General features: G+C 59.6%; 1 protein-coding gene across 1 annotated transcript; it reads right to left on the bottom strand.

The window, feature by feature from the left end:
* Nucleotides 1-689: 689 nt before the first annotated feature.
* On the bottom strand, nt 690-22,991 carry CACNA1F (calcium voltage-gated channel subunit alpha1 F; the record flags this gene model as incomplete). The annotated part of the gene is made up of 44 exons (XM_062604344.1): nt 22,854-22,991; nt 22,605-22,757; nt 21,702-21,898; nt 21,140-21,243; nt 20,901-21,055; nt 20,739-20,822; nt 20,552-20,639; nt 20,106-20,132; nt 19,738-19,898; nt 19,430-19,655; nt 19,140-19,347; nt 18,648-18,768; nt 18,164-18,245; nt 18,000-18,054; nt 17,832-17,892; nt 17,620-17,752; nt 16,837-16,966; nt 16,580-16,639; nt 16,365-16,471; nt 16,029-16,116; nt 15,843-15,950; nt 15,678-15,730; nt 15,158-15,304; nt 14,546-14,747; nt 14,294-14,452; nt 14,084-14,194; nt 13,912-13,995; nt 13,730-13,750; nt 13,501-13,629; nt 13,342-13,407; nt 13,136-13,227; nt 12,541-12,700; nt 12,323-12,450; nt 12,128-12,224; nt 11,943-12,045; nt 11,753-11,854; nt 11,550-11,680; nt 10,240-10,356; nt 10,021-10,127; nt 9,791-9,928; nt 9,589-9,710; nt 9,416-9,510; nt 7,768-7,986; nt 690-928 (listed from the first exon to the last, which is right to left on the bottom strand). Coding segments are annotated over exons 1-44 (5,258 nt in total), but the record flags the coding sequence as incomplete, so codon positions are not given.
* Nucleotides 22,992-23,026: the final 35 nt, after the last annotated feature.

A 23,026-nucleotide genomic window follows, 5' to 3' on the forward strand; every position in this document is an offset into this window, starting at 1 on the left:
TTGATGAAAAAAAGCTCTTTTTCAGTCCATTTCCCACCCCAAACCGTTTATTTTGATTAAAAACCAGTTTTTTGTCTATTTTTGACACGAAACCCCCTTTTTTTGATGAAAAAAGCCCTTTTTCAGTCAATTTCCCACCCCGAACCGTTTATTTTGATTAGAAACCAGTTTTTTGTCTATTTTTGACATGAAACCCCACTTTTTTGATGAAAAAAGCTCTTTTTCAGTCCATTTCCCACCCCGAACCGTTTATTTTGATTAAAACCCTGTTTTTTGTCTATTTTTTATAAGAAACCCCACTTTTTTGATGAAAAAAGCTCTTTTTCAGTCCATTTCCCACCCCAAACCGTTTATTTTGATTAAAAACCAGTTTTTTGTCTATTTTTGACACGAAACCCCCTTTTTTTTGATGAAAAAAGCCCTTTTTCAGTCCATTTCCCACCCCGAACCATTTACTTTGATTAAAACCCTTTTTTTTTTGTCTGTTTTTGACAAGAACCCCCCTTTTTTTTTGATGAAAAAAGCCCCTTTTCAGTCCATTTCCCACCCCGAACCGTTTATTTTGATTAGAAACCAGTTTTTTGTCTATTTTTGACACGAAACCCCACTTTTTTGATGAAAACCCCCCTTTTCCGGCCCATTCCCCTCTCTCAACCCCCGTTTTTGGGTTAAACCCCCCCCGGGCTCACCCCGCCCCCGCACAAACCATCTCGTCCCCGAGCTCCTCCTCGGCCGCCCCTCCCCCCCGCGGGGCCTCCTCGTCGCTGTAGAGCGGGGGGGGGGCGGGGCGGCGCCGCGTGAGCAGATCTGCGGCTGCGCTCTCCAGCTCGTCCAGCGTCATCGCGCATGCGTCGGCGAGCTCCCGCTTGGCCACGGCCACGAACTTGGGGTCCCGGGCGAAGAGCCCCAAACCCTCCGAGATGAGGACCTGGGGGAGGAGGGTGCTGAGCGACCCTATTGGTGCCGAGGGAAGGATGGTGCTGAGCGACCCAATTGGTGCTGAGGGAAGGATGGTGCTGAGCGACCCAATTGGTGCTGAGGGAATGTGTGGTGCTGAGGCAAGGATGGTGCTGAGCGACCCAATTGGTGCTGAGGAAATGAGTGGTGCTGAGGGAAGGATGGTGCTGAGCGACCCTATTGGTGCTGAGGGAAGGATGGTGCTGAGCGACCCAATGGGACCTAGGAAGGATGGTGCTGAGCGACCCAATTGGTGCTGAGGAAATGAGTGGTGCTGAGGGAAGGATGGTGCTGAGCGACCCTATTGGTGCTGAGGGAAGGATGGTGCTGAGCGACCCAATGGGACCTAGGAAGGATGGTGCTGAACGACCCAATTGGTGCTGAGGAAATGAGTGGTGCTGAGGGAAGGATGGTGCTGAGCGACCCTATTGGTGCCGAGGGAAGGATGGTGCTGAGCGACCCAATTGGTGCTGAGGGAAGGATGGTGCTGAGTGCCCCAATGGGACCTAGGAAGGATGGTGCTGAGCGACCCAATTGGTGCTGAGGAAATGAGTGGTGCTGAGGGAAGGATGGTGCTGAGCGACCCTATTGGTGCTGAGGGAAGGATGGTGCTGAGCGACCCAACTGGTGCTGAGGGAAGGATGGTGCTGAGCAACCCAATTGGTGCTGAGGGAAGGATGGTGCTGAGCGACCCTATTGGTGCTGAGGGAAGGATGGTGCTGAGCTACCCAATTGGTGCTGAGGGAATGAATGGTGCTGAGCGACCCTATTGGTGCTGAGGGAAGGATGGTGCTGAGCAACCCAATTGGTGCTGAGGGAAGGATGGTGCTGAGCTACCCAATTGGTGCTGAGGGAAGGATGGTGCTGAGCGACCCAACTGGTGCTGAGGGAAGGATGGTGCTGAGCGACCCAATTGGTGCTGAGGGAAGGATGGTGCTGAGCTACCCAATTGGTGCTGAGGGAATGAATGGTGCTGAGCGACCCTATTGGTGCTGAGGGAAGGATGGTGCTGAGCGACCCAATTGGTGCTGAGGGAATGAGTGGTGCTGAGGGAAGGATGGTGCTGAGCGACCCTATTGGTGCTGAGGGAAGGATGGTGCTGAGCTACCCAATTGGTGCTGAGGGAATGAATGGTGCTGAGCGACCCTATTGGTGCTGAGGGAAGGATGGTGCTGAGCGACCCAATTGGTGCTGAGGGAATGAGTGGTGAGGGAAGGATGGTGCTGAGCGACCCAACTGGTGCTGAGGGAAGGATGGTGCTGAGCGACCCAATTGGTGCTGAAGGAATGAGTGGTGCTGAGGGAAGGATGGTGCTGAGCGACCCAACTGGTGCTGAGGGAAGGATGGTGCTGAGCGACCCAATTGGTGCTGAGGGAAGGATGGTGCTGAGTGCCCCAATGGGACCTAGGAAGGATGGTGCTGAGCGACCCAATTGGTGCTGAGGAAATGAGTGGTGCTGAGCGACCCAATTGGTGCTGAGGGAAGGATGGTGCTGAGCGACCCTATTGGTGCTGAGGGAAGGATGGTGCTGAGCGACCCAACTGGTGCTGAGGGAAGGATGGTGCTGAGCAACCCAATTGGTGCTGAGGGAAGGATGGTGCTGAGCTACCCAATTGGTGCTGAGGGAAGGATGGTGCTGAGCGACCCAACTGGTGCTGAGGGAAGGATGGTGCTGAGCTACCCAATTGGTGCTGAGGGAAGGATGGTGCTGAGCGACCCAATTGGTGCTGAGGGAAGGATGGTGCTGAGCGACCCAATTGGTGCTGAGGGAATGAGTGGTGCTGAGCGCCCCATTTTGTGCTGAGGGAAGGATGGTGCTGAGCGACCCAATTGGTGCTGAGGGAAGGATGGTGCTGAGCGAAGGATGGTGCTGAGCGACCCAATTGGTGCTGAGGGAAGGATGGTGCTGAGCAACCCAATTGGTGCTGAGGATATGAATGGTGCTGAGCGACCCAATTGGTGCTGAGGGAAGGATGGTGCTGAGTGCCCCAATGGGACCTAGGAAGGATGGTGCTGAGCGACCCAATTGGTGCTGAGGGAATGAGTGGTGCTGAGGGAAGGATGGTGCTGAGCAACCCAATTGGTGCTGAGGGAAGGATGGTGCTGAGCTACCCAATTGGTGCTGAGGGAAGGATGGTGCTGAGCGACCCAATTGGTGCTGAGGGAAGGATTGTGCTGAGTGCCCCAATGGGACCTAGGAAGGATGGTGCTGAGCGACCCAATTGGTGCTGAGGGAATGAATGGTGCTGAGCGACCCTATTGGTGCTGAGGGAAGGATGGTGCTGAGCGACCCAATTGGTGCTGAGGGAAGGATGCTGCTGAGCGACCCAATTGGTGCTGAGGGAAGGATGGTGCTGAGCGACCCAATTGGTGCTGAGGGAATGAATGGTGCTGAGCGACCCAATTGGTGCTGAGGGAAGGATGGTGCTGAGTGCCCCGATGGGACCTAGGAAGGATGGTGCTGAGCGACCCAATTGGTGCTGAGGGAATGAATGGTGCTGAGCGACCCTATTGGTGCTGAGGGAAGGATGGTGCTGAGCTACCCAATTGGTGCTGAGGGAAGGATGGTGCTGAGCGACCCTATTGGTGCTGAGGGAAGGATGGTGCTGAGCGACCCTATTGGTGCTGAGGGAAGGATGGTGCTGAGCGACCCAATTGGTGCTGAGGGAAGGATGGTGCTGAGCTACCCAATTGGTGCTGAGGGAAGGATGGTGCTGAGCGACCCAATGGGACCCAAGGAAGGATGGTGCTGAGTGCCCCAACAGGACCCAAGGAAGGATGGTGCTGAGCGCCCCAATGGGACATAGGGAAGGATGGTGCTGAGCGCCCCAACGTGACCCAAGGAAGGATGGTGCTGAGCGCCCCAAAGGGACCCAAGGAAGGATGGTGCTGAGCGACCCAATGTGACCCGAGGAAGGATGGTGCTGAGCGACCCAATGGGACATAGGGAAGGATGGTGCTGAGCGCCCCAATGTGACCCGAGGAAGGATGGTGCTGAGCGACCTAATGGGACCTAGGGAAGGATGGTGCTGAGTGACCCTATTGGTGCTGAGGGAAGGATGGTGCTGAGTGCCCCAATGGGACCTAGGAAGGATGGTGCTGAGCGACCCAATTGGTGCTGAGGGAATGAATGGTGCTGAGCGACCCTATTGGTGCTGAGGGAAGGATGGTGCTGAGCGACCCAATTGGTGCTGAGGGAAGGATGCTGCTGAGCGACCCAATTGGTGCTGAGGGAAGGATGGTGCTGAGCGACCCAATTGGTGCTGAGGGAATGAATGGTGCTGAGCGACCCAATTGGTGCTGAGGGAAGGATGGTGCTGAGTGCCCCGATGGGACCTAGGAAGGATGGTGCTGAGCGACCCAATTGGTGCTGAGGGAATGAATGGTGCTGAGCGACCCTATTGGTGCTGAGGGAAGGATGGTGCTGAGCTACCCAATTGGTGCTGAGGGAAGGATGGTGCTGAGCTACCCAATTGGTGCTGAGGGAAGGATGGTGCTGAGCTACCCAATTGGTGCTGAGGGAATGAATGGTGCTGAGCGACCCAATTGGTGCTGAGGGAAGGATGGTGCTGAGCGACCCAATTGGTGCTGAGGGAATGAATGGTGCTGAGCGACCCTATTGGTGCTGAGGGAAGGATGGTGCTGAGCGACCCAATTGGTGCTGAGGGAAGGATGGTGCTGAGCTACCCAATTGGTGCTGAGGGAAGGATGGTGCTGAGTGCCCCAATGGGACCTAGGAAGGATGGTGCTGAGCGACCCAATTGGTGCTGAGGGAATGAATGGTGCTGAGCGACCCTATTGGTGCTGAGGGAAGGATGGTGCTGAGCGACCCAATTGGTGCTGAGGGAAGGATGGTGCTGAGCTACCCAATTGGTGCTGAGGGAAGGATGGTGCTGAGCTACCCAATTGGTGCTGAGGGAATGAATGGTGCTGAGCGACCCAATTGGTGCTGAGGGAATGAATGGTGCTGAGCGACCCAATTGGTGCTGAGGGAAGGATGGTGCTGAGTGCCCCGATGGGACCTAGGAAGGATGGTGCTGAGCGACCCAATTGGTGCTGAGGGAATGAATGGTGCTGAGCGACCCTATTGGTGCTGAGGGAAGGATGGTGCTGAGCGACCCTATTGGTGCTGAGGGAAGGATGGTGCTGAGCGACCCAATTGGTGCTGAGGGAAGGATGGTGCTGAGCTACCCAATTGGTGCTGAGGGAAGGATGGTGCTGAGCGACCCAATGGGACCCAAGGAAGGATGGTGCTGAGTGCCCCAACAGGACCCAAGGAAGGATGGTGCTGAGCGCCCCAATGGGACATAGGGAAGGATGGTGCTGAGCGCCCCAACGTGACCCAAGGAAGGATGGTGCTGAGCGCCCCAAAGGGACCCAAGGAAGGATGGTGCTGAGCGACCCAATGTGACCCGAGGAAGGATGGTGCTGAGCGACCCAATGGGACATAGGGAAGGATGGTGCTGAGCGCCCCAATGTGACCCGAGGAAGGATGGTGCTGAGCGACCTAATGGGACCTAGGGAAGGATGGTGCTGAGTGACCCTATTGGTGCTGAGGGAAGGATGGTGCTGAGCGACCCAATTGGTGCTGAGGGAATGAATGGTGCTGAGCGACCCTATTGGTGCTGAGGGAAGGATGGTGCTGAGCGACCCAATTGGTGCTGAGGGAAGGATGGTGCTAAGCGACCCAATTGGTGCTGAGGGAAGGATGGTGCTGAGCTACCCAATTGGTGCTGAGGGAATGAATGGTGCTGAGCGACCCAATTGGTGCTGAGGGAAGGATGGTGCTGAGCGACCCAATTGGTGCTGAGGGAATGAATGGTGCTGAGCGACCCTATTGGTGCTGAGGGAAGGATGGTGCTGAGCGACCCAATTGGTGCTGAGGGAAGGATGGTGCTGAGCTACCCAATTGGTGCTGAGGGAAGGATGGTGCTGAGCGACCCAACTGGTGCTGAGGGAAGGATGGTGCTGAGCGACCCAATTGGTGCTGAGGGAAGGATGGTGCTGAGCGACCCAATTGGTGCTTAGGGAAGGATGGTGCTGAGCGACCCAATTGGTGCTTAGGGAATGAGTGGTGCTGAGGGAAGGATGGTGCTGAGCGACCCAATTGGTGCTGAGGGAAGGATGGTGCTGAGCGACCCAATGGGACCTAGGGAAAGATGGTGCTGAGCGACCCAATGGGACATAGGGAAGGATGGTGCTGAGCGACACAATGGGACCCAAGGAAAGATGGTGCTGAGCGACCCAATGGGACATAGGGAAGGATGGCGCTGAGCGACCCAACTGGTGCTGAGGGAAGGATGGTGCTGAGCGACCCAATTGGTGCTGAGGGAATGAATGGTGCTGAGCGACCCTATTGGTGCTGAGGGAAGGATGGTGCTGAGCGACCCAATTGGTGCTGAGGGAAGGATGGTGCTGAGCTACCCAATTGGTGCTGAGGGAAGGATGGTGCTGAGCGACCCAATGGGACCCAAGGAAGGATGGTGCTGAGTGCCCCAACAGGACCCAAGGAAGGATGGTGCTGAGCGCCCCAATGGGACATAGGGAAGGATGGTGCTGAGCGCCCCAACGTGACCCAAGGAAGGATGGTGCTGAGCGCACCAAAGGGACCCAAGGAAGGATGGTGCTGAGCGACCCAATGTGACCCGAGGAAGGATGGTGCTGAGCGACCCAATGGGACATAGGGAAGGATGGTGCTGAGCGCCCCAATGTGACCCGAGGAAGGATGGTGCTGAGCGACCTAATGGGACCTAGGGAAGGATGGTGCTGAGTGACCCAATGGGAGCTGAGGTTACGGATGGTGCTGAGCGCCTCAAAGGGACCCGAGGAAGGATGGTGCTGAGCGACCTAATGGGACCTAGGGAAGGATGGTGCTGAGCGACCCAATGGGACATAGGGAAGGATGGTGCTGAGCGCCCCAATGTGACCCAAGGAAGGATGGTGCTGAGCGACCCAATGGGACATAGGGAAGGATGGTGCTGAGCGCCCCAATGTGACCCGAGGAAGGATGGTGCTGAGCGCCCCAATGGGACATAGGGAAGGATGGTGCTGAGCGCCCCAATGTGACCCGAGGAAGGATGGTGCTGAGCGACCTAATGGGACCTAGGGAAGGATGGTGCTGAGTGACCCAATGGGAGCTGAGGTACGGATGGTGCTGAGCGCCCCAAAGGGACCCAAGGAAGGATGGTGCTGAGCGACCCAATTGGTGCTGTGGGAAGGATGGTGCTGAGCGACCCATTGGGACCCAAGGAAGGATGGTGCTGAGCGCCCCAATGGTACCCAAGGAAGGATGGTGCTGAGCGACCCAATGGGAGCTGAGGGAAGGATGGTGCTGAGCAACCCAATTGGTGCTGAGGGAAGGATGGTGCTGAGCAACCCAATTGGTGCTGAGGGAAGGATGGTGCTGAGCGACCCAATGGGACATAGGGAAGGATGGTGCTGAGCGACCCAATGGGACCTAGGGAAGGATGGTGCTGAGCGACCCCATGGGACCCAAGGAAGGATGGTGCTGAGCGCCCCAATGGGACCCAAGGAAGGATGGTGCTGAGCGCCCCAATGGGACCCAAGGAAGGATGGTGCTGAGCGCCCCAATGGGACCCAAGGAAGGATGGTGCTGAGCGCCCCAATGGGACCCAAGGAAGGATGGTGCTGAGCGCCCCAAAGGGACTTAGGAAGGATGGTGCTGAGCGCCCCAATGGTACCCAAGGACGGATGGTGCTGAGCGCCCCAAAGTGACCCAAGGAAGGATGGTGCTGAGCGCCCCAAAGGGACCCAAGGAAGGATGGTGCTGAGCCCCCCCTTTGCCCTCACCGCCTCCACCAGGCTGTCGGCAGAGCCGCGGGGCCGCAAGCGGAGCGCTCCGGGATCGGGATCGCCTCGGATCCATCGGGATAACGGCGGCAGGCGCCCGCCGGGCCCCGGCTCCTCCACCAGGAGCAGCGGCGCGTACAGGACGTGGCCACGGGGGGGCGCAGCGCCCCAGGCCTGCGAGGAGGAGCCGCGGCGCCACGTCTCGGAGCTACCGGAGCCCTATGGGGAGAGGAGTGGGGTGTTAATGGGGGGAACCCCCAAACTGGGGCTGGTGTTCCCGATGGAAGCAGGACGCGGAGGAGGCTGATCCTGAAGGTCCCGTATGGAGCACAGCAGCTTCCAGGGTGGGAAGGGGGATGCTGGAGGGGTGCCTCCATCAGGGATTGGGGGTGATGGGAACAGGGAACGTTTAGCTTGGATCTAAGGGGGTTCTGCCCCATGAGGACACTGGGATGAGTTGAAAGGAGAAGGTCCAAGGTACCCATGGTGGGATCTGGGTGATGTTGAGGTCCTTCCAACCCAACCCATTCCATGACTCTATGAGGACACTGGGATGGGTTGGATGGAGAAGGTTTGGGATGCTCCATCCCGGCCAGGTTGGAGCAAGGTGCCCATGGTTGCACCTGGATGATCCTTGGGTCATTCCCACCCCATGGGAGACCCAATCCAAGGGTTGCACCTCGATGATCCTTGGGTCATTCCCACCCCATAGGAGAACCAATCCAAGGGTTTCACCTCGATGATCCTTGGGTCATTCCACCCCATAGGAGAACCAATCCAAGGGTTGGACCTGGATGATCCTTGGGTCATTCCCACCACATAGGAGAACCAATCCAAGGGTTGCACCTCGATGATCCTTGGGTCATTCCCACCCCATAGGAGACCCAATCCAAGGGTTGCACCTCGATGATCCTTGGGTCATTCCCACCACATAGGAGAACCAATCCAAGGGTTGCACCTCGATGATCCTTGGGTCATTCCCACCCCATAGGAGACCCAATCCAAGGGTTGGACCTGGAGGATCCTTGGGTCATTCCCACCGCATAGGAGACCCAATCCAAGGGTTGCACCTCGATGATCCTTGGGTCATTCCCACCCCATAGGAGAACCAATCCAAGGGTTGCACCTCGATGATCCTTGGGTCATTCCCACCACATAGGAGACCCAATCCAAGGGTTGGACCTGGGTGATCTGTGGGTCATTCCCACCCCATAGGAGAACCAATCCAAGGGTTGCACCTCGATGATCCTTGGGTCATTCCACCCCATAGGAGACCCAATCCAAGGGTTGCACCTCGATGATCCTTGGGTCATTCCCACCCCATAGGAGACCCAATCCATGGGTTGCACCTCGATGATCCTTGGGTCATTCCACCCCATAGGAGAACCAATCCAAGGGTTGGACCGGGATGATCCTTGGGTCATTCCCACCCCATAGGAGAACCAGTCCAAGGGTTGGACCTCGATGATCCTTGGGTCATTCCCACCCCATGGGAGACCCAATCCAAGGGTTGCACCTCGATGATCCTTGGGTCATTCCCACCCCATAGGAGACCCAATCCAAGGGTTGGACCTGGATGATGCTCAGGTCATTCCCACCCCATGGGAGACCCAATCCCAAGGGAGCCATGGTTGGGATCCTGCCGTACCTGGGGCCGGGCAGGGTTGTAGGTGCCCGGGATGGGTTCATCCTCGCAGCTCCCCTGGCGCCGCAGGCACTGGATGGTGAAGGACGGCTTCCTCCCTGTGGGGTGCAGTGGGTCAGGCACTTGCCCCTATGGGGCCCCCCCCTTTTACCCCACTGTGTCCCCCCCCTCTCTACCTGCAGGGGTGGGTGGCAGGAGCCGGCGCCTCTTGAGCTGCTGCCCTTCGCTGTGGAGGGCGAAGTGCCGGGGGGGCAATGGCAGCGACCCCCCCCGCGGCCCCTCTGCGGGCCCCCATAACCTGGGGGTGGGACAGAGCATCAGGGGCCGGTCCTGGGACCCCCCCCCCACTGCAGCGATGGGAGGTGGGGGTCCCGGTACCTGTCCCTGGTCCTGCGGCGTGGGGCTGAGCCCTCCAAGTCCTCCTCATGGCTGCTGGCCCCAGGGTCCCCCCGCGGCTCCTCTGCGTCCTCTGCAGGGGGGGGCGGCTCCTCCTGGACCCCCCCATCCGAGCGCCGCCTGCACAGAGGCCGTTGGGACCCCCCATTGGGGACCCCCACAGTGGGGGGGACCCCAACATTGGGGTATCTCCCTCCCCCCCCCACCGGTACCTGCTGAGGAGGGGGGCAGGGTCCTCCCCATCGGGGGGGTCGCAGCCCATCCCGGGGGGGGGCGGAGTGGGGGGGCTGGGGACGGAGCCATAGAGCGCCTCAGGAGCCTGCGGGGAAACGGGCGGGGCTCGTGGGCGGGGCCTGAGCCAACGGGGGTGACCAATAGGGGAAAGGGCGTGGTTAGATGGGGGCGTGGCCTGTGGGAGGGGCGGGGCTTACGGCGTAGGTCTGCGTTTCCTCCTCGACAGGGCCGTTCTGAGCGTCCTCCCCCTCCAGGTCACAGCTCAGCGCCCGCCGCATCTCGGGGCCCAGCGCCTGCAGGGTCTGCAGCCCGGCCTGGGGGGGGAAATGGGGAGAACAGGGGGGAAAATGGGGCAATAGGGGTAATAGAGGAGAAGGGGGGTTAAAAAGGGGCAAATAGGGGGGGAAATGGGGGTTAAAAAGGGGGGAATGGGGGAAATTGGGAGAATATGGGGGAAATGGCGCAATAGGGGGAAGAGAGGAGAATAGGGGGAAATAGGGGTTAAAAAGAGGGGAATGGGGGGAAATGGGGGTTAAAAAGGGGGGAATGGGGGAAATTGGGAGAATATGGGGGAAATGGCGCAATAGGGGGAAGAGAGGAGAATAGGGGCAAATAGGGGTTAAAAAGAGGGGAATGGGGGGAAATGGGGGTTAAAAAGGGGGGAATAGGGGAAAATGGGGGTTAAAAAGGGGGGAATGGGGGAAATTGGGAGAATATGGGGGAAATGGCGCAATAGGGGGAAGAGAGGAGAATAGGGGCAAATAGGGGTTAAAAAGAGGGGAATGGGGGGAAATGGGGGTTAAAAAGGGGGGAATGGGGGAAAATGGGGGTTAAAAAGGGGGGAATGGGGGAAATTGGGAGAATATGGGGGAAATGGGGCAATAGGGGGTAATGGGGCAATAGGGGGAAGAGAGGAGAATAGGGGGAAATAGGGGTTAAAAAGAGGGGAATGGGGGGAAAATGGTGGTTAAAAAGGGGAGAATAAGGGGAAATTGGGAGAATATGGGGCAATAGGGGGGTAATGGGGCAATAGGGGGACTAGAGAGGAATGGGGGTTAAAAAGGGGGAATAGGGGGAAATTGGGAGAATATGGGGAAAATGGGGCAATAGAGGGAGAATAAGGCAAAACGGGGGAATAAGCGGAGAAATGGGAAAAGGAATGGGGGGAAATGGGGAGAATATGGGGGAAATGGGGCAATAGGGGAAACAGAGGAGAATAGGGAGGAATGGGGGCAAAAAGGTGGGAAATGGGGAGAATATGGGGGAAATGGGGAAATAGAGGGGAATGGGGGGAAAATAGAGGGGGATGAGGGGTAAATGGGGGGAATAGTGCGGACATGGGGAGAATATGGGGGAAATGGGGCAATATGGGAAAAAGAGGGGAATGGGGGAAATGGGGAGAATATGGGGGAAAAGGGGGACTAGGGGGAAACCAGGGTGTAATGGGGAGGAACTGGGGGTGTCACACACCCACCCCCCCAGGGACCCGACCCCCAGGGGCACCCACCTGCAGCGCACACTCATTGCTGGGCCCAGCGTTGGGACCCAGCATCCCCCTTTCCTTCCGCCTCCGGAACTTGCGGAAGTAATCCTGGATCAGGAAGGTGGCGTAGAACTTGCCCACGGTGACCTCCTCCTCTGGGGTGGGGGGCACATGGTCAGCAGCACTTGGGGGGCAGCCATGGGGAGGGGACCCACATCAACGCTCACCCTCTGGTGGGGGGATAACCTCATCCAGTAACTTGGGTTTTGTCCTCTTCCAGATCTTCTTGACCACGGCGCGCAGCTCCTTGTTGGCCACATCTAGGTTCCCTTTGGGAATGGGAGGAGGAGCATGGAATATGGGGCTGCCCCATATCACATCCCACTGCCCCACATGGCACCCCCCCCGCCCCCCAACCTTCTGTCTTGATCTTGAGGGAAGTGCGGACCAGGGCGAAGAGGGTGGCGTTGAAGGTCACGGTGCCGTCCGAGTTCAGGGGCATGTTCATGGCCACCAAGCGCTGTGGGGGGGGGTTATGGGGTGGCTGAGCACCCACTGAACCCCCCCCCCAAGCCGATGTGGGGTGAGCCCCACACACTGACCTTACAGGCGACGCGGTGCGGGCAGAGCTTCCCAAAGCCCAGTGGGGGCTGGATGCGGCGCAGCAGTGTCACCACGTCCAGATGCTTGATGCGGCCTCTATGGGGCAGGGATGGGGGTCACAGAGTTGGGGGGGGGGGGGTTCCGACTGGATGGAGGTGTTCCCCCCCCCCCATCAGGGGGTCCCATTGCCAGACCTGGCTGCGGGGTCGTACTCAGACCAGACGCGTTTGAACTCATCGAGGTGATGGGGGCCCAGGATGGACCAGTCGCGGGTCAGGTAATCAAAGTTGTCCATGATGACGGCCACGAAGAGGTTGATGATCTGAGGTGTGGGGGACAGGGACACAGCACTGGGATGTTGGGGGGGGCTTTGATGTGGGGCAGGGCTGTGGGGCAGAGCTCTGGGGCTCACCAGGAAGGCGCAGAGCATGAAGAAGCTGATGAAATAGGCGATGGCGAAGTTGCTGCCGCAGGTGAACTCCTCGCCGGGGCCTGCGTCCGACTCCGGGTCGCAGCGCTTGCCGGGCAGGCTGGCCAGCATGATCTCCTGCCAGGCCTCCCCCGTGGCGCACCTGCGGCCCCACACATCCACGCTGCCCCATAGGCACCCCATACACACAGGGAGTGGGGCCGAGGGAGCCCCATAGGCTGACCCATAAGGACCTCAGGGTGATGCCTCCTGGACCTGACACGGGGCAAGGATCCCTATAGGGCCCCTGGGGTCCCATGGCGGCTCTATAGGAGCCATGGGGGAGGCATGGGGAGGACCCAAACCCCATAGAGAGCCCATGGGGATCCCATGGTGCTCCCCCCTGGATCTCATAGGAGGACCCAGAACCTCCCCCCATCTCCCCCCCTGGATCTCATAGGAGGACCCAGAACCTCCCCCCATCTCCCATAGAGCCCCCCAGAAACCCCCCTGGATCCCATTGAGCTTCCCCCAGAGACCTCCCCCCCATCTCCCATAGGGCCCCCCCCTGGATCCCATAGGACCCCCCCATTCCCACCTGAAGAGCAGCAGCACGGCCTGGGGGAAGGTCTGGAAGTTGTTGTTGCGGTTGATCTGGGTCCCATCCTGCAGCGCCACCTTCCCGAAGGTCTTGGGGGGGGCAGGGGGGACACAATGGGATAAGGGGGGGTACAACAGGATAAGGGGGGGACACAACAGGATAAATGGGGGGGATAATAGCATAAAAGGGGGTGGGGGTCTTACCTGCATGCCAATGACGGCGTAGATGAAGAAGATCATGGCGATGAGGAGGGCGACATAGGGCAGGGCCTGGGGGGGGGCAAAAAGGGGGGTTAAATGGGTGTAAATGGACCCGGGGGGGGGTGTCCCCATGTGTGTGTGTGTGTCCCCCATAGGTGTCACCTGGAAGGACTTGACAAAGGTCCAGAGCAGGGTGCGGATGCCCTCACCCTTGGAGAGCAGCTTCACCAAGCGCATCACCCGGAAGAGGCGGAAGAAGGTGATGGAGATACGGGAGCTGTCCTCAGAGCTCTGCAATGGGGAGGGCACGGTGGGGGGGGGGGGTCAGGGGGACCCCAAAATCATGGACATCCCCCCCCATAAAGACACACACACCCCACACCCCCCGTACCTCACCGACGTGCCCCCCGTTCTGGTGTGCACAGGAGTGATGGTGGCGATGGATGGAGATAGAGAGATGTGAGTGAGGAGAATGGAGATGGGGGGGGACATGGACATGGTGGGGGGGGGGACGGGGACCACCATGGACCCAACACAACGTCCAGGCCCCCCCCATGGCACAGGGTGACTCACGTTGACCTCAGTGACCGCGATGTCCACGACGCTGCCCACCACGATGAGGGCATCGAAGGTGTTCCAGGCGTCACAGAAGTAGTGCTGGGAAGGGGGGGGACACACCCTGGTGTGACACCCCCCATGTGTGGCACCCATGTGTGCCCCGCCCCCTTCCTCATCACCCCCTTACCCGTGGTTTGAAGGCGATGATCTTGAGCACCATCTCCACGGTGAAGAGCCCCGTGAACACCATGTTCAGCAGATCCATCACGTAGTTGAAGGGCTTTGACTGCTCATAGTGCTTTGGAAAGGGGGGGGGGGGGTAAAAACAGGTCCTTAACCCCCCCCTTTAATGTCCCCAACACCCCCCTTTTGGGGGGTGTGTGTCCCCCTTCCAAACCTGCACAGCCAACGCGATGGTGTTGAGGAGGATGAGGACGAACATGATGTACTCGAAGGCGGTGGAGTTGACCATGGCCCACACCCGGTACTGGCTCCGGTTCTTGGGGATGTAGCGCCGCAGCGGTTGTGCCTTCAGAGCGTACTCCACGCACTGCCTCTGTCACCAGGACACCGTCCCCAAGGGCCACCACCAGCGGGTGACAAAGGGACGTGGTGATGGTGGTGGTGATGGTGGTGATGATGGTGGTACCTGGTTCTTGTCCAGCTCGCAGTTGCGGTACTCGCTCTCGCCCTGTGCCCGGAAGGTGATGATGACGAAGCCCACAAAGATGTTCATCATGAAGAAGGCGATGACGATGATGTAGACGATGAAGAAGATGGAGATCTCCACCCGGTAGTTGTAGATGGGGCCTTGGTCCTCGGCGTTGGCGTCGATGGCTTTGTACAGCAGCCTGAGGGGGTGGTTGGGATGGGGATACCAAAGGGATGGGGGCACCAAAGGGATGGGGGCACCAAAGGGACGAAGATACCAAAGGGATGGGGATACCAAAGGGATGGGGGCACCAAAGGGATGGGGGCACCAAAGGGATGGGGACACCAAAGGGACGGGGACGCCAAAGGGATGGGGACGCCAAAGGGATGAGGACACCAAAGGGACGGGGAGACCAAAGGGATGAGGACACCAAAGGGACGGGGAGACCAAAGGGATGGGGATGCCAAAAGGATGGCGGCACCAAAAGGATGAGGACATCAAAGGGATGGGGGCACCAAAGGGATGGGGGCACCAAAGGGATGGGGGCATGGAGGGGGGTGCTGGACCCCTCAAGTTGGGGGTGAGGGTGCTGGGGGGGGACACACTCACGCAGGCCACCCCTCGAAGGTGGACACGGTGAAGAGAGCCATCATCCCCGCCAGCACGTTGTCGAAGTTGAAGTCGCTGTTGTGCCACAGGCGCTCCCGCACCGACGGGTGGGACACGTCCCCGTCCTTGTACACCAGGAATGTGCCCCTGGGATAGGGACACCACAGGGATGGGGACACCAAAGGGATGGGGACATCAAAGGGATGGGGACACCAAAGGGATGGGGACACCAAAGGGATGGGGACATCAAAGGGATGGGGACACCAAAGGGATGGGGACACCACAGGGATGGGGACACCAAAGGGATGAGGACACCACAGGGATGGGGACACCACAGGGATGGGGACACCACAGGGATGGGGACACCAAAAGGATGAGGACACCAAAGGGATGGGGACACCACAGGGATGGGGACACCACAGGGATGGGGACACCAAAAGGATGAGGACACCAAAGGGATGGGGACACCACAGGGATGGGGACACCACAGGGATGAGGACACCACAGGGATGGGACGTACTTGCACTCCCCGGGGGTGTGCTTGGCCTCATCGGTGCAGCTGTAGAACTTGCCCTGCGGAGGTTTTGGGGGGGTCAAGGGTGGGGGGGGGGTTGGGGACCCCCAACCCCTCAGGGTGGGGGTGTTGGGGACCCCTTAATGGGGGTTTAGGAGGGGTACCCCCTACCTTGAAGAGCTGTACCCCGATACAGGCGAACATGAACTGTAGCAGCGTGGTGACGATCATGATGTTCCCGATGGTGCGGATGGCCACGAAGACGCATTGCACCACGTGCTGGGGGCAGGATGAGGCCATCAGGATTCCCCCCACCCAGTGCTCCCAGTGCCCCTCCCAGTGCTCCCAGTGCAGCACCTTGAGGCCTTTGGCACGGTTGATGGCTCGAAGAGGCCGGAGGACGCGCAGCACCCGCAGGATCTTCACCACGGAGATGGCGCTGGAGCTGTGGGGGGACACCAGTGCCTCCCAGTAACATTCTCAGTGCCTCCCAGTGACCCCAGTGATGCTCCCGTTGCCTCAGCAATGCTCCCACTGTCCCCATTGGTGATCCCAGCGTTCCCAGCGCTGCTCCCAGTGCCCTCATTGGTGATCCCAGCATCCCCAGCGCTGCTCCCAGTGCCCCCATTGGTGCTCCCAGCGCTCCCAGTACCGCTCCCAGTGCCTCCCAGTGCCCCCCCCCTCCCAGCTCACTGGATGCCGAAGGAGATGAGGGAGACGCTGACCACCAGCAGGTCCAGGAGGTTGAACCAGTTGCGGCAGAAGGAGCCTTTGTGCAGGAAGGCACCAAACGCTGTCATCTGGGGGAGGCCCCGAACCCCAACATCAAGGGGCGGTTCCCCCCTTCCTGAGACCCCCCCCACCCCCAAAACAGGAGGGGGGACCCCCAAATCCCCCCCTCAGCGCACCTTGAGCAGGATCTCCACAGTGAAGATGGAGGTGAAGGCGTAGTCGAAGTAGCCCAAGATCTGAGGGGGGGGGGAAATGGGGTGACCCCAACACCCCCCCATCTCCCCATGCCTCCCTCAAACCCCTCAGCCCCCCCCAAACTGCTCTAAGCACCCCCTGCACCCCATCCCAATGGGGTCCCCAGTGGGTTTAGCGGTGAGTGATCCCCCCCCATCCCAGTTCATCCCAGTTCATCCCAGCATGCCCAGCATCGCACGTGGTTGCGGGGGGAGTGGGCACGGACGGGGTCCTCGGCTGCCAGGGAGACGCTGCTGAGGATGATGAAGACCAGGATGAGGTTGGTGAAGATGTGGTGGTGGATGAGGGCATGACAGCGCACCCGCAGCCTGCAACCAGTGCTCCCAGTCACTCCCAGTTGCTCCACTGTGTCCATACCTCCCTTCCCCAGTGCTTATAGGTTCCCCAGCCCAGCCCCAGTTGCCCTTAAGGGGACACCAGCTCCCATCCCATCACACAGTGCCCCCCCAGAGCTCCCAGTTTGTCCCCTCCCCATGTCCCCGGTGCCCCAGTTCCAGCCTCCAGTATTCTTAGTGCCCCCAGTCCCAGTCCGGCCAGTGCTCCCATTGCCCCCAGTATCCCCATCCCCAGTCCTCCAATACTATTGCTCCCAGTGCTCCAATCCCATTGCCCCCAGTGCTCCAATCCCATTGCTCCCAGTGCCCCCATCCCTCCAATCCTATTGCTCCCAGTGCTTCAATCCCATTGCTCCCAGTGTCCCCATCCCCATGCCTCCAAACCCATTGCTCTCAGTGCCTCCCAGTGCTCCTGGTGTCCCCATCCCTCCAATCCTATTGCTCCCAGTGTCTCCATCCCCAGCCCTCCAATCCCACTGCTCCAATCCCATTGCTCCCAGTGTCTCCATCCCCAGCCCTCCAATCCCACTGCTCCAATCCCATTGCTCCCAGTGTCCCCATCCCCATCCCTCCAATCCCAGTGCTCCCAGTGCTTCCCAGTGCCCCCATTGCCCCCCATTGCTCACGGGTTGGTGCTGCTGAGGAGGAAGAAGGCGCTGCCTTCAGGGATCGGCGCCACTTTGGCCTTGGGGGGGGGGTCCTCAGGGGGCTCCGCTCGGGACCCCCCCAGACTGTCCCGGTCCCCCCTGGCCTCGTCCCCTGCAGGAACCCAGTGTTGCGCTCTGGCACCCCATAGGGACCCCACAAGGACCCCTTGAGGGGGAGAGGGGCCACTGACCTTCCTCACTGCCCCCCCCCTCCTCGTCCTCCTCTTCCTCCTCTGGGGGCTCCCCTTCAACCTGGGGGGGGGGGGCAAAATAGGAGTTGGGGGGGAAAAGGGGGTTGGAAAAGGTGTAAATGTGGGAGGGTGCACACTTATTTGGGGGGACCCCCTGTTCACACTCACCTTCACACTCACATCCTGGCTCCCTGTGGCGGCTTCCACCTCTCCGGCCTTTTCCCTACAGATAAGGGGGGGGTTAGCCCCAGGAGACAGGTTTTGGGGTGACGCCCCCCCAGAAAAGGGACCCGGATGTGGGGGTGTCCCACACATACACACAAGGGACCCACTTTTTGTCCCCCCCCGAGTTGATGTTGTCACCATCGGCCAAGTTGTCCACAGCGATGGCCAAGAAGACGTTGAGGAGGATGTCTATGGGAGGGGAGGTTAACCAGTGCTCCCAGTGCATTCCAGTGCTCCCAGTGCATCCCAGTGTTCCCAGTGCATCCCAGTGCACCCAGTGTTCCCAGTGCACCCCAGTGCTCCCTCCAGTGACCCCATTCTCATTCCCAGTCTCTCCCAGTTACCTCCTGCTCCATTCCCACTCCCTCCCAGTTACTCCATACTCTGCTCCCAGTCCCTCCCAGTGATCCCCTGCCCCCTTCCCAGTCGTTCCCATTTACCCTGTGTTCCATTCCCACTCTCCCATTTACCCCCTGCCCCATTCCCAGTGCCTCCCAGTTACCCTGTTCTCATTCCCAGTCACCCCATTCTCATTCCCAGTGCCTCCCAGTTACTTCATGCCCCATTCCCAGTCCCCCCCAGTGCACGCACAGTTCCCGCAGATGAAGAGGATGACGAAGTAGACGCACACCAGCATCCCGGGGAAGACAGGGCCTCCATAGGCCATGATCCCATCATACATCACCGCGTTCCAGTCCTCTCCCGTCAGGATCTGCAGGGAAAGGGGACCCCAAAACCTCAGCCTGCCCACCCCCCCCAAGTGCTCCCAGTACACCGCCTCCTCCCATCTCCCTCCATCAGCATCACCCTGCAGGGACAATGGGGGCTCATGGGCTTTGGGGTCCCCTATGGGTTCTGGGTTCTGGCCCCATCAGTTTGGGGTCCCCCCCATGTTTCATGGTCCCCGTGTGGACTTTCAGGTTCCCCTCCAGATACTGAGGTCCCTCACGGTCTCGAGGTGCTGGGTGGGGTGTGTTTGATGTCCTGGGTGCTATTGGGGTGCTATGGACAGCAGGATCCTGGAGGATATGGAGGGGGGGGGTCCTGGGTGTTATTGGGGTACCATGGGGGGGGGGGGTGTACCTGGAAGACAGTGAGCAGAGCCTGGGGGAAGGTGTCGAAAGTGCTGCGCTTGGTCTGGGTCTCGTCGAAGCTGAAGCGGCCCCCGAAGAGCTGCATCCCCAGGAGGGCGAAGATGATGATGAAGAGGAAGAGCAGGAGCAGGAGGGAGGCGATGGACTTCATGGAGTTCAACAAGGAGCCCACCAGGTTGCTCAGCGACGCCCAGTGCCTGACGGGTGACAGCGGGGTGGCTGTTGGTGGTGGTGGTCGGTGGGTACCGGAGGGGTGACAACGGCCGCCTGTCCCCTCACCGCGTCACTTTGAAGACGCGCAGGAGGCGGACGCAGCGCAGGACGGAGATGCCCAAGGGCTCCATGGCTCCTCGCTCCACCAGCGCCGTCTCCAACACCCCTCCGCACACCACGAAGCAGTCGAAGCGGTTGAAGAAGCTGCTGAAGTAACAGGCGGGGCCCAGGGCGTAGAGCTTCAACACCATCTCGGCGGCGAAGAGCGACAGCAGCGCCTTGTTGGCGTAAGCTTCAGTTGTTGGGGGGAACAAGCGGTTGAGTGTGGGGGTTAAGGACCCCCCCGCGCTTCAAGACAGGCGGTGGGGTTGTACCTTGCGTCTGGGTGAGCCACGGGGGCTGCCCGTGGTGCTCGGAGGCGATGGTGAGGGTGTTGAGGAACACCAGGAGCAGCACGGTCCAGTAGAAGGAGACGGATTTGACGGCGCCGCGGCAGCGCCGGCGCCACAGGCGGTTCAGGCGGCGCAGGCGGCGCCTTGGGGGGGCAATGGGGGGGGAAAGGGGGGGATATGGGGGTATAGGCAGTGTGGAGGGGACAGGGGGATGGAGGGGACAGGCAGACATGGGGGTGTTTGAGGGGTTACAGAGATGTCCCATTCCATGGGAGGTGTTGGGGAGGGAATATGTGGGGACCCCACTGTGTTTCCCCCCCCCTTTTATTTTCTCCTCCCCCTCAACTCACCAGAATTTAGTCTTTGTTATTTTGCCCCTGGGGAGGGAAAAGCACAAAGTTACCCCCAAAATTTGGGGGGGAGTCTCACGGGGGTGACAATAGGGGGGGTGGATTTGGTGTCCCAGGTGGGGTATTGGGGGCTATGGTTGGGCAGGAGGGTTATGGGGAGGGTCCTGGGTGGTATTGGGCAGATGGGTCAGGATAGGGGGACTATGGGGGGTCCCAGGGGCACTGGGGGGCGGGTCCCAGAGGCAATGGGGGAGTCCCAGAGTCTATGGGAAATATGGGAGGGGGGCATGGATGAGACAAAGGGGTCATGGCAGGTTATGGGGGGGTGGTCCTGGAGGCTATTATGGGGTATTGGGGAGGCCATGGGTGGAATGAGAGAGTCCTGGGGGTTATGGGGGGGTCGCAAGGGCTATGGGGGGGGCCGGGGGGGGGGGTCTCATGCTCACAAGCAGCGGTCACAGGCCGTTGGTTGTGCCTCCTCCTCACCCACTGTCTCAGTGTTCACTGACGTGGTCTCACTACCAGGAAGACTGGCTGGGGGGGCAGGGGGGTGTCACAAAGCTCAGCACCCTGTATCTGGGGGGGGGGGGGGGGGGCACCCTAAAACACTGTGGACCCCAATGGGGCCATTACCATGGGTGTCAGTGGAGTGACTGGTGTGACGCAGCCACTTCAAGCGCGGCTTCCTCTTGCCCATCAGGTCCTCAGCGGTCAGGCCTGCAGGGTTGGGGTGCTGAGGACTTTATAAGGGGCTCCCCCTGTGTTACCCCCCCCCCCCCCAAACCCCGACTTTACGGTGCTTCTCGTGCTCATCCTCATCCCCTTCCAGGTCCTCGGCCTGGGTGATCCATTCCATGTAGCCTCGGAGGTCCTCTTCCAACTGCTGCTTCTCCCGCAGCTTCTGGAAGTCCCCACGGGCTTTGGCCTTCTCACGTTCCTTGGAGAACTCCCTTTAAGGGGGGGGTGGTCATACATGTGAACACCCCCCCCAACATGCTAACAACACGCTAAGGACACGCTAACGCTGCCCTCACCCGCTCAGCACCCCCAGCACCAAGTTGAGGACAAAGAAGGAGCCGAAGATGACGAGGCTGACGAAGTAAATCCAGGGCAGCTCGTGGCCCATCGCATCCTGCATCTGGGGGGGGGGGGGATTTGGGGTGATGGAGGGTCCAAGGTTGGACCTGGATCATCTTAAGGTCCTTTCCAATCCAACCCATTCCATGACTCTATGAGAACACTGGGATGAGTTGGAAGGAGAAGGTCCAAGGTACCCATGGTGGGACCTGGATGATGTTGAGGTCCTTCCAACCCAACCCATTCCATGACTCTATGAGGACACTGGGATGGATTGGATGGAGAAGGTTTGGGATACTCCATCCCGGCCAGGTTGGAGCAAGGTGCCCATGGCTGGACTTGGATGATGTTGAGATCCTTCCAACCCAACCCATTCCATGACTCTATGAAGACACTGGGATGGGTTGGATGGAGAAGGTTTGGGATACTCCACCCAAGCCAGGTTGGAGCAAGGTGCCCATGGCTGAGCCCATGCTCAGCTCCTTCCAACCCAACCCATGGTACCCGGGGGGGTCTCACCCAGTAGAGGACATCGGTCCAGCCCTCCATGGTGATGCACTGGAACACGGTGAGCATGGCAAAGAAGAAGTTGTCGAAGTTGGTGATGCCACCATTGGGGCCCTCCCAGCGCCCCCGGCACTCGGTGTTGTTCTGCAGGCAGGCCCGGCCATGCCCCGAGAATGCACATGGGGAGGGGTCGTCCTCTGATTCCAAGTCTGGTAATGGAGGGGGGAGCAGCACCCCAAAAATGGGGTTTAGGGGGGGTCCTTGGGGTGTTATGGGGGGGGATTGAGGGACTGGAGGCCCCCACATGGTGGGGCTGGAGGAGATAAAGGGGTTCATAGAGAGTGAGGGTGCTTGGGGTCGTGAGGGGGGCTTAGAGTCATGAGGGGGGCCTGGGGGGTCTTTAAGGGTGTTGTGGGGCTGAGGGTGTTGGGGGGATCAAGTGCCCTTATTGGGGGTATTACTGGGGGGTCTCAAGTGTTAGGGGGTCCCAGGGGGCTTGGGAGGGCTCAAGGTATTGGGGGTTCCAGGGGGCTTGGGGGAGCTCAAGGTGTTGGGGGAACCAAGTGCCCTTAGTTACTGGGGGTCCTGGGTGTTGGGGGGGCTCAGGGTGTTGGGGAACCCGAGTGCCCTTAGTGGGGTGTCGCTGTGGGGTCCTGGTGTTGGGTGCACTCAGGGGCTTTGGGGGGGGGGTCTCAGCGTGTTGCAGGGCCTCACTGGGGGTGGTTTAGGGTTGCTGGGGGGGTGTCTGAAGGTTTTGGGGGGCCTAAGTGCCCTCTCTGGGGTGCTGAGAGGGGATCTTAGAGCCTTAGGATTTGGAGGGTGCCCCAATTGCCCTCACTGGGGGACCCAGACCCCTTTTTTATGGGGGGGGTGGGGTGATCCCAGTCACTGGTGGGGGTGCCCCCACCCCCTTACCAGACCCAATGAAGAAGCAGGTCTTGTGCATGCGGCCGATGAAGAGCTCGAGGCCGATGATGGCGTAGATGATGATGACGAAGAGGACGAGGAGCGCGATGTGCAGCAGCGGCACCATGGCCTTCATGATGGAGTTGAGCACGATGTGGAGGCCTATGGGGAGGAAAAGGTGGGGGGGGGGGGTTGGCAGGAGATATTGGAGGGGGAGCACCCCCAAATCCCATCCTACCCCCCCAATATTGATCTCACTGGGGACACCGGAGACGAGGCGGAGGGGCCGGAGGACGCGGAAGGCCCGGAGAGCTTTGACGTCGAAGCCCCCTGGTTTCCCACTCATGTGATGAGCTTCCCCGGGCTTATGGGATGCCTGCTCCAGGATGACACTGAAGAGCCTTGGGGGGGTGGGAATAATTAGAGGGGGA

Source organism: Pezoporus occidentalis, unplaced genomic scaffold (assembly GCF_034315485.1).
Source record: "Pezoporus occidentalis ecotype Australia unplaced genomic scaffold, CSIRO_AGI_Poc_V1 ctg858, whole genome shotgun sequence".
Classification (NCBI taxonomy): Eukaryota; Metazoa; Chordata; class Aves; order Psittaciformes; family Psittacidae; genus Pezoporus; species Pezoporus occidentalis.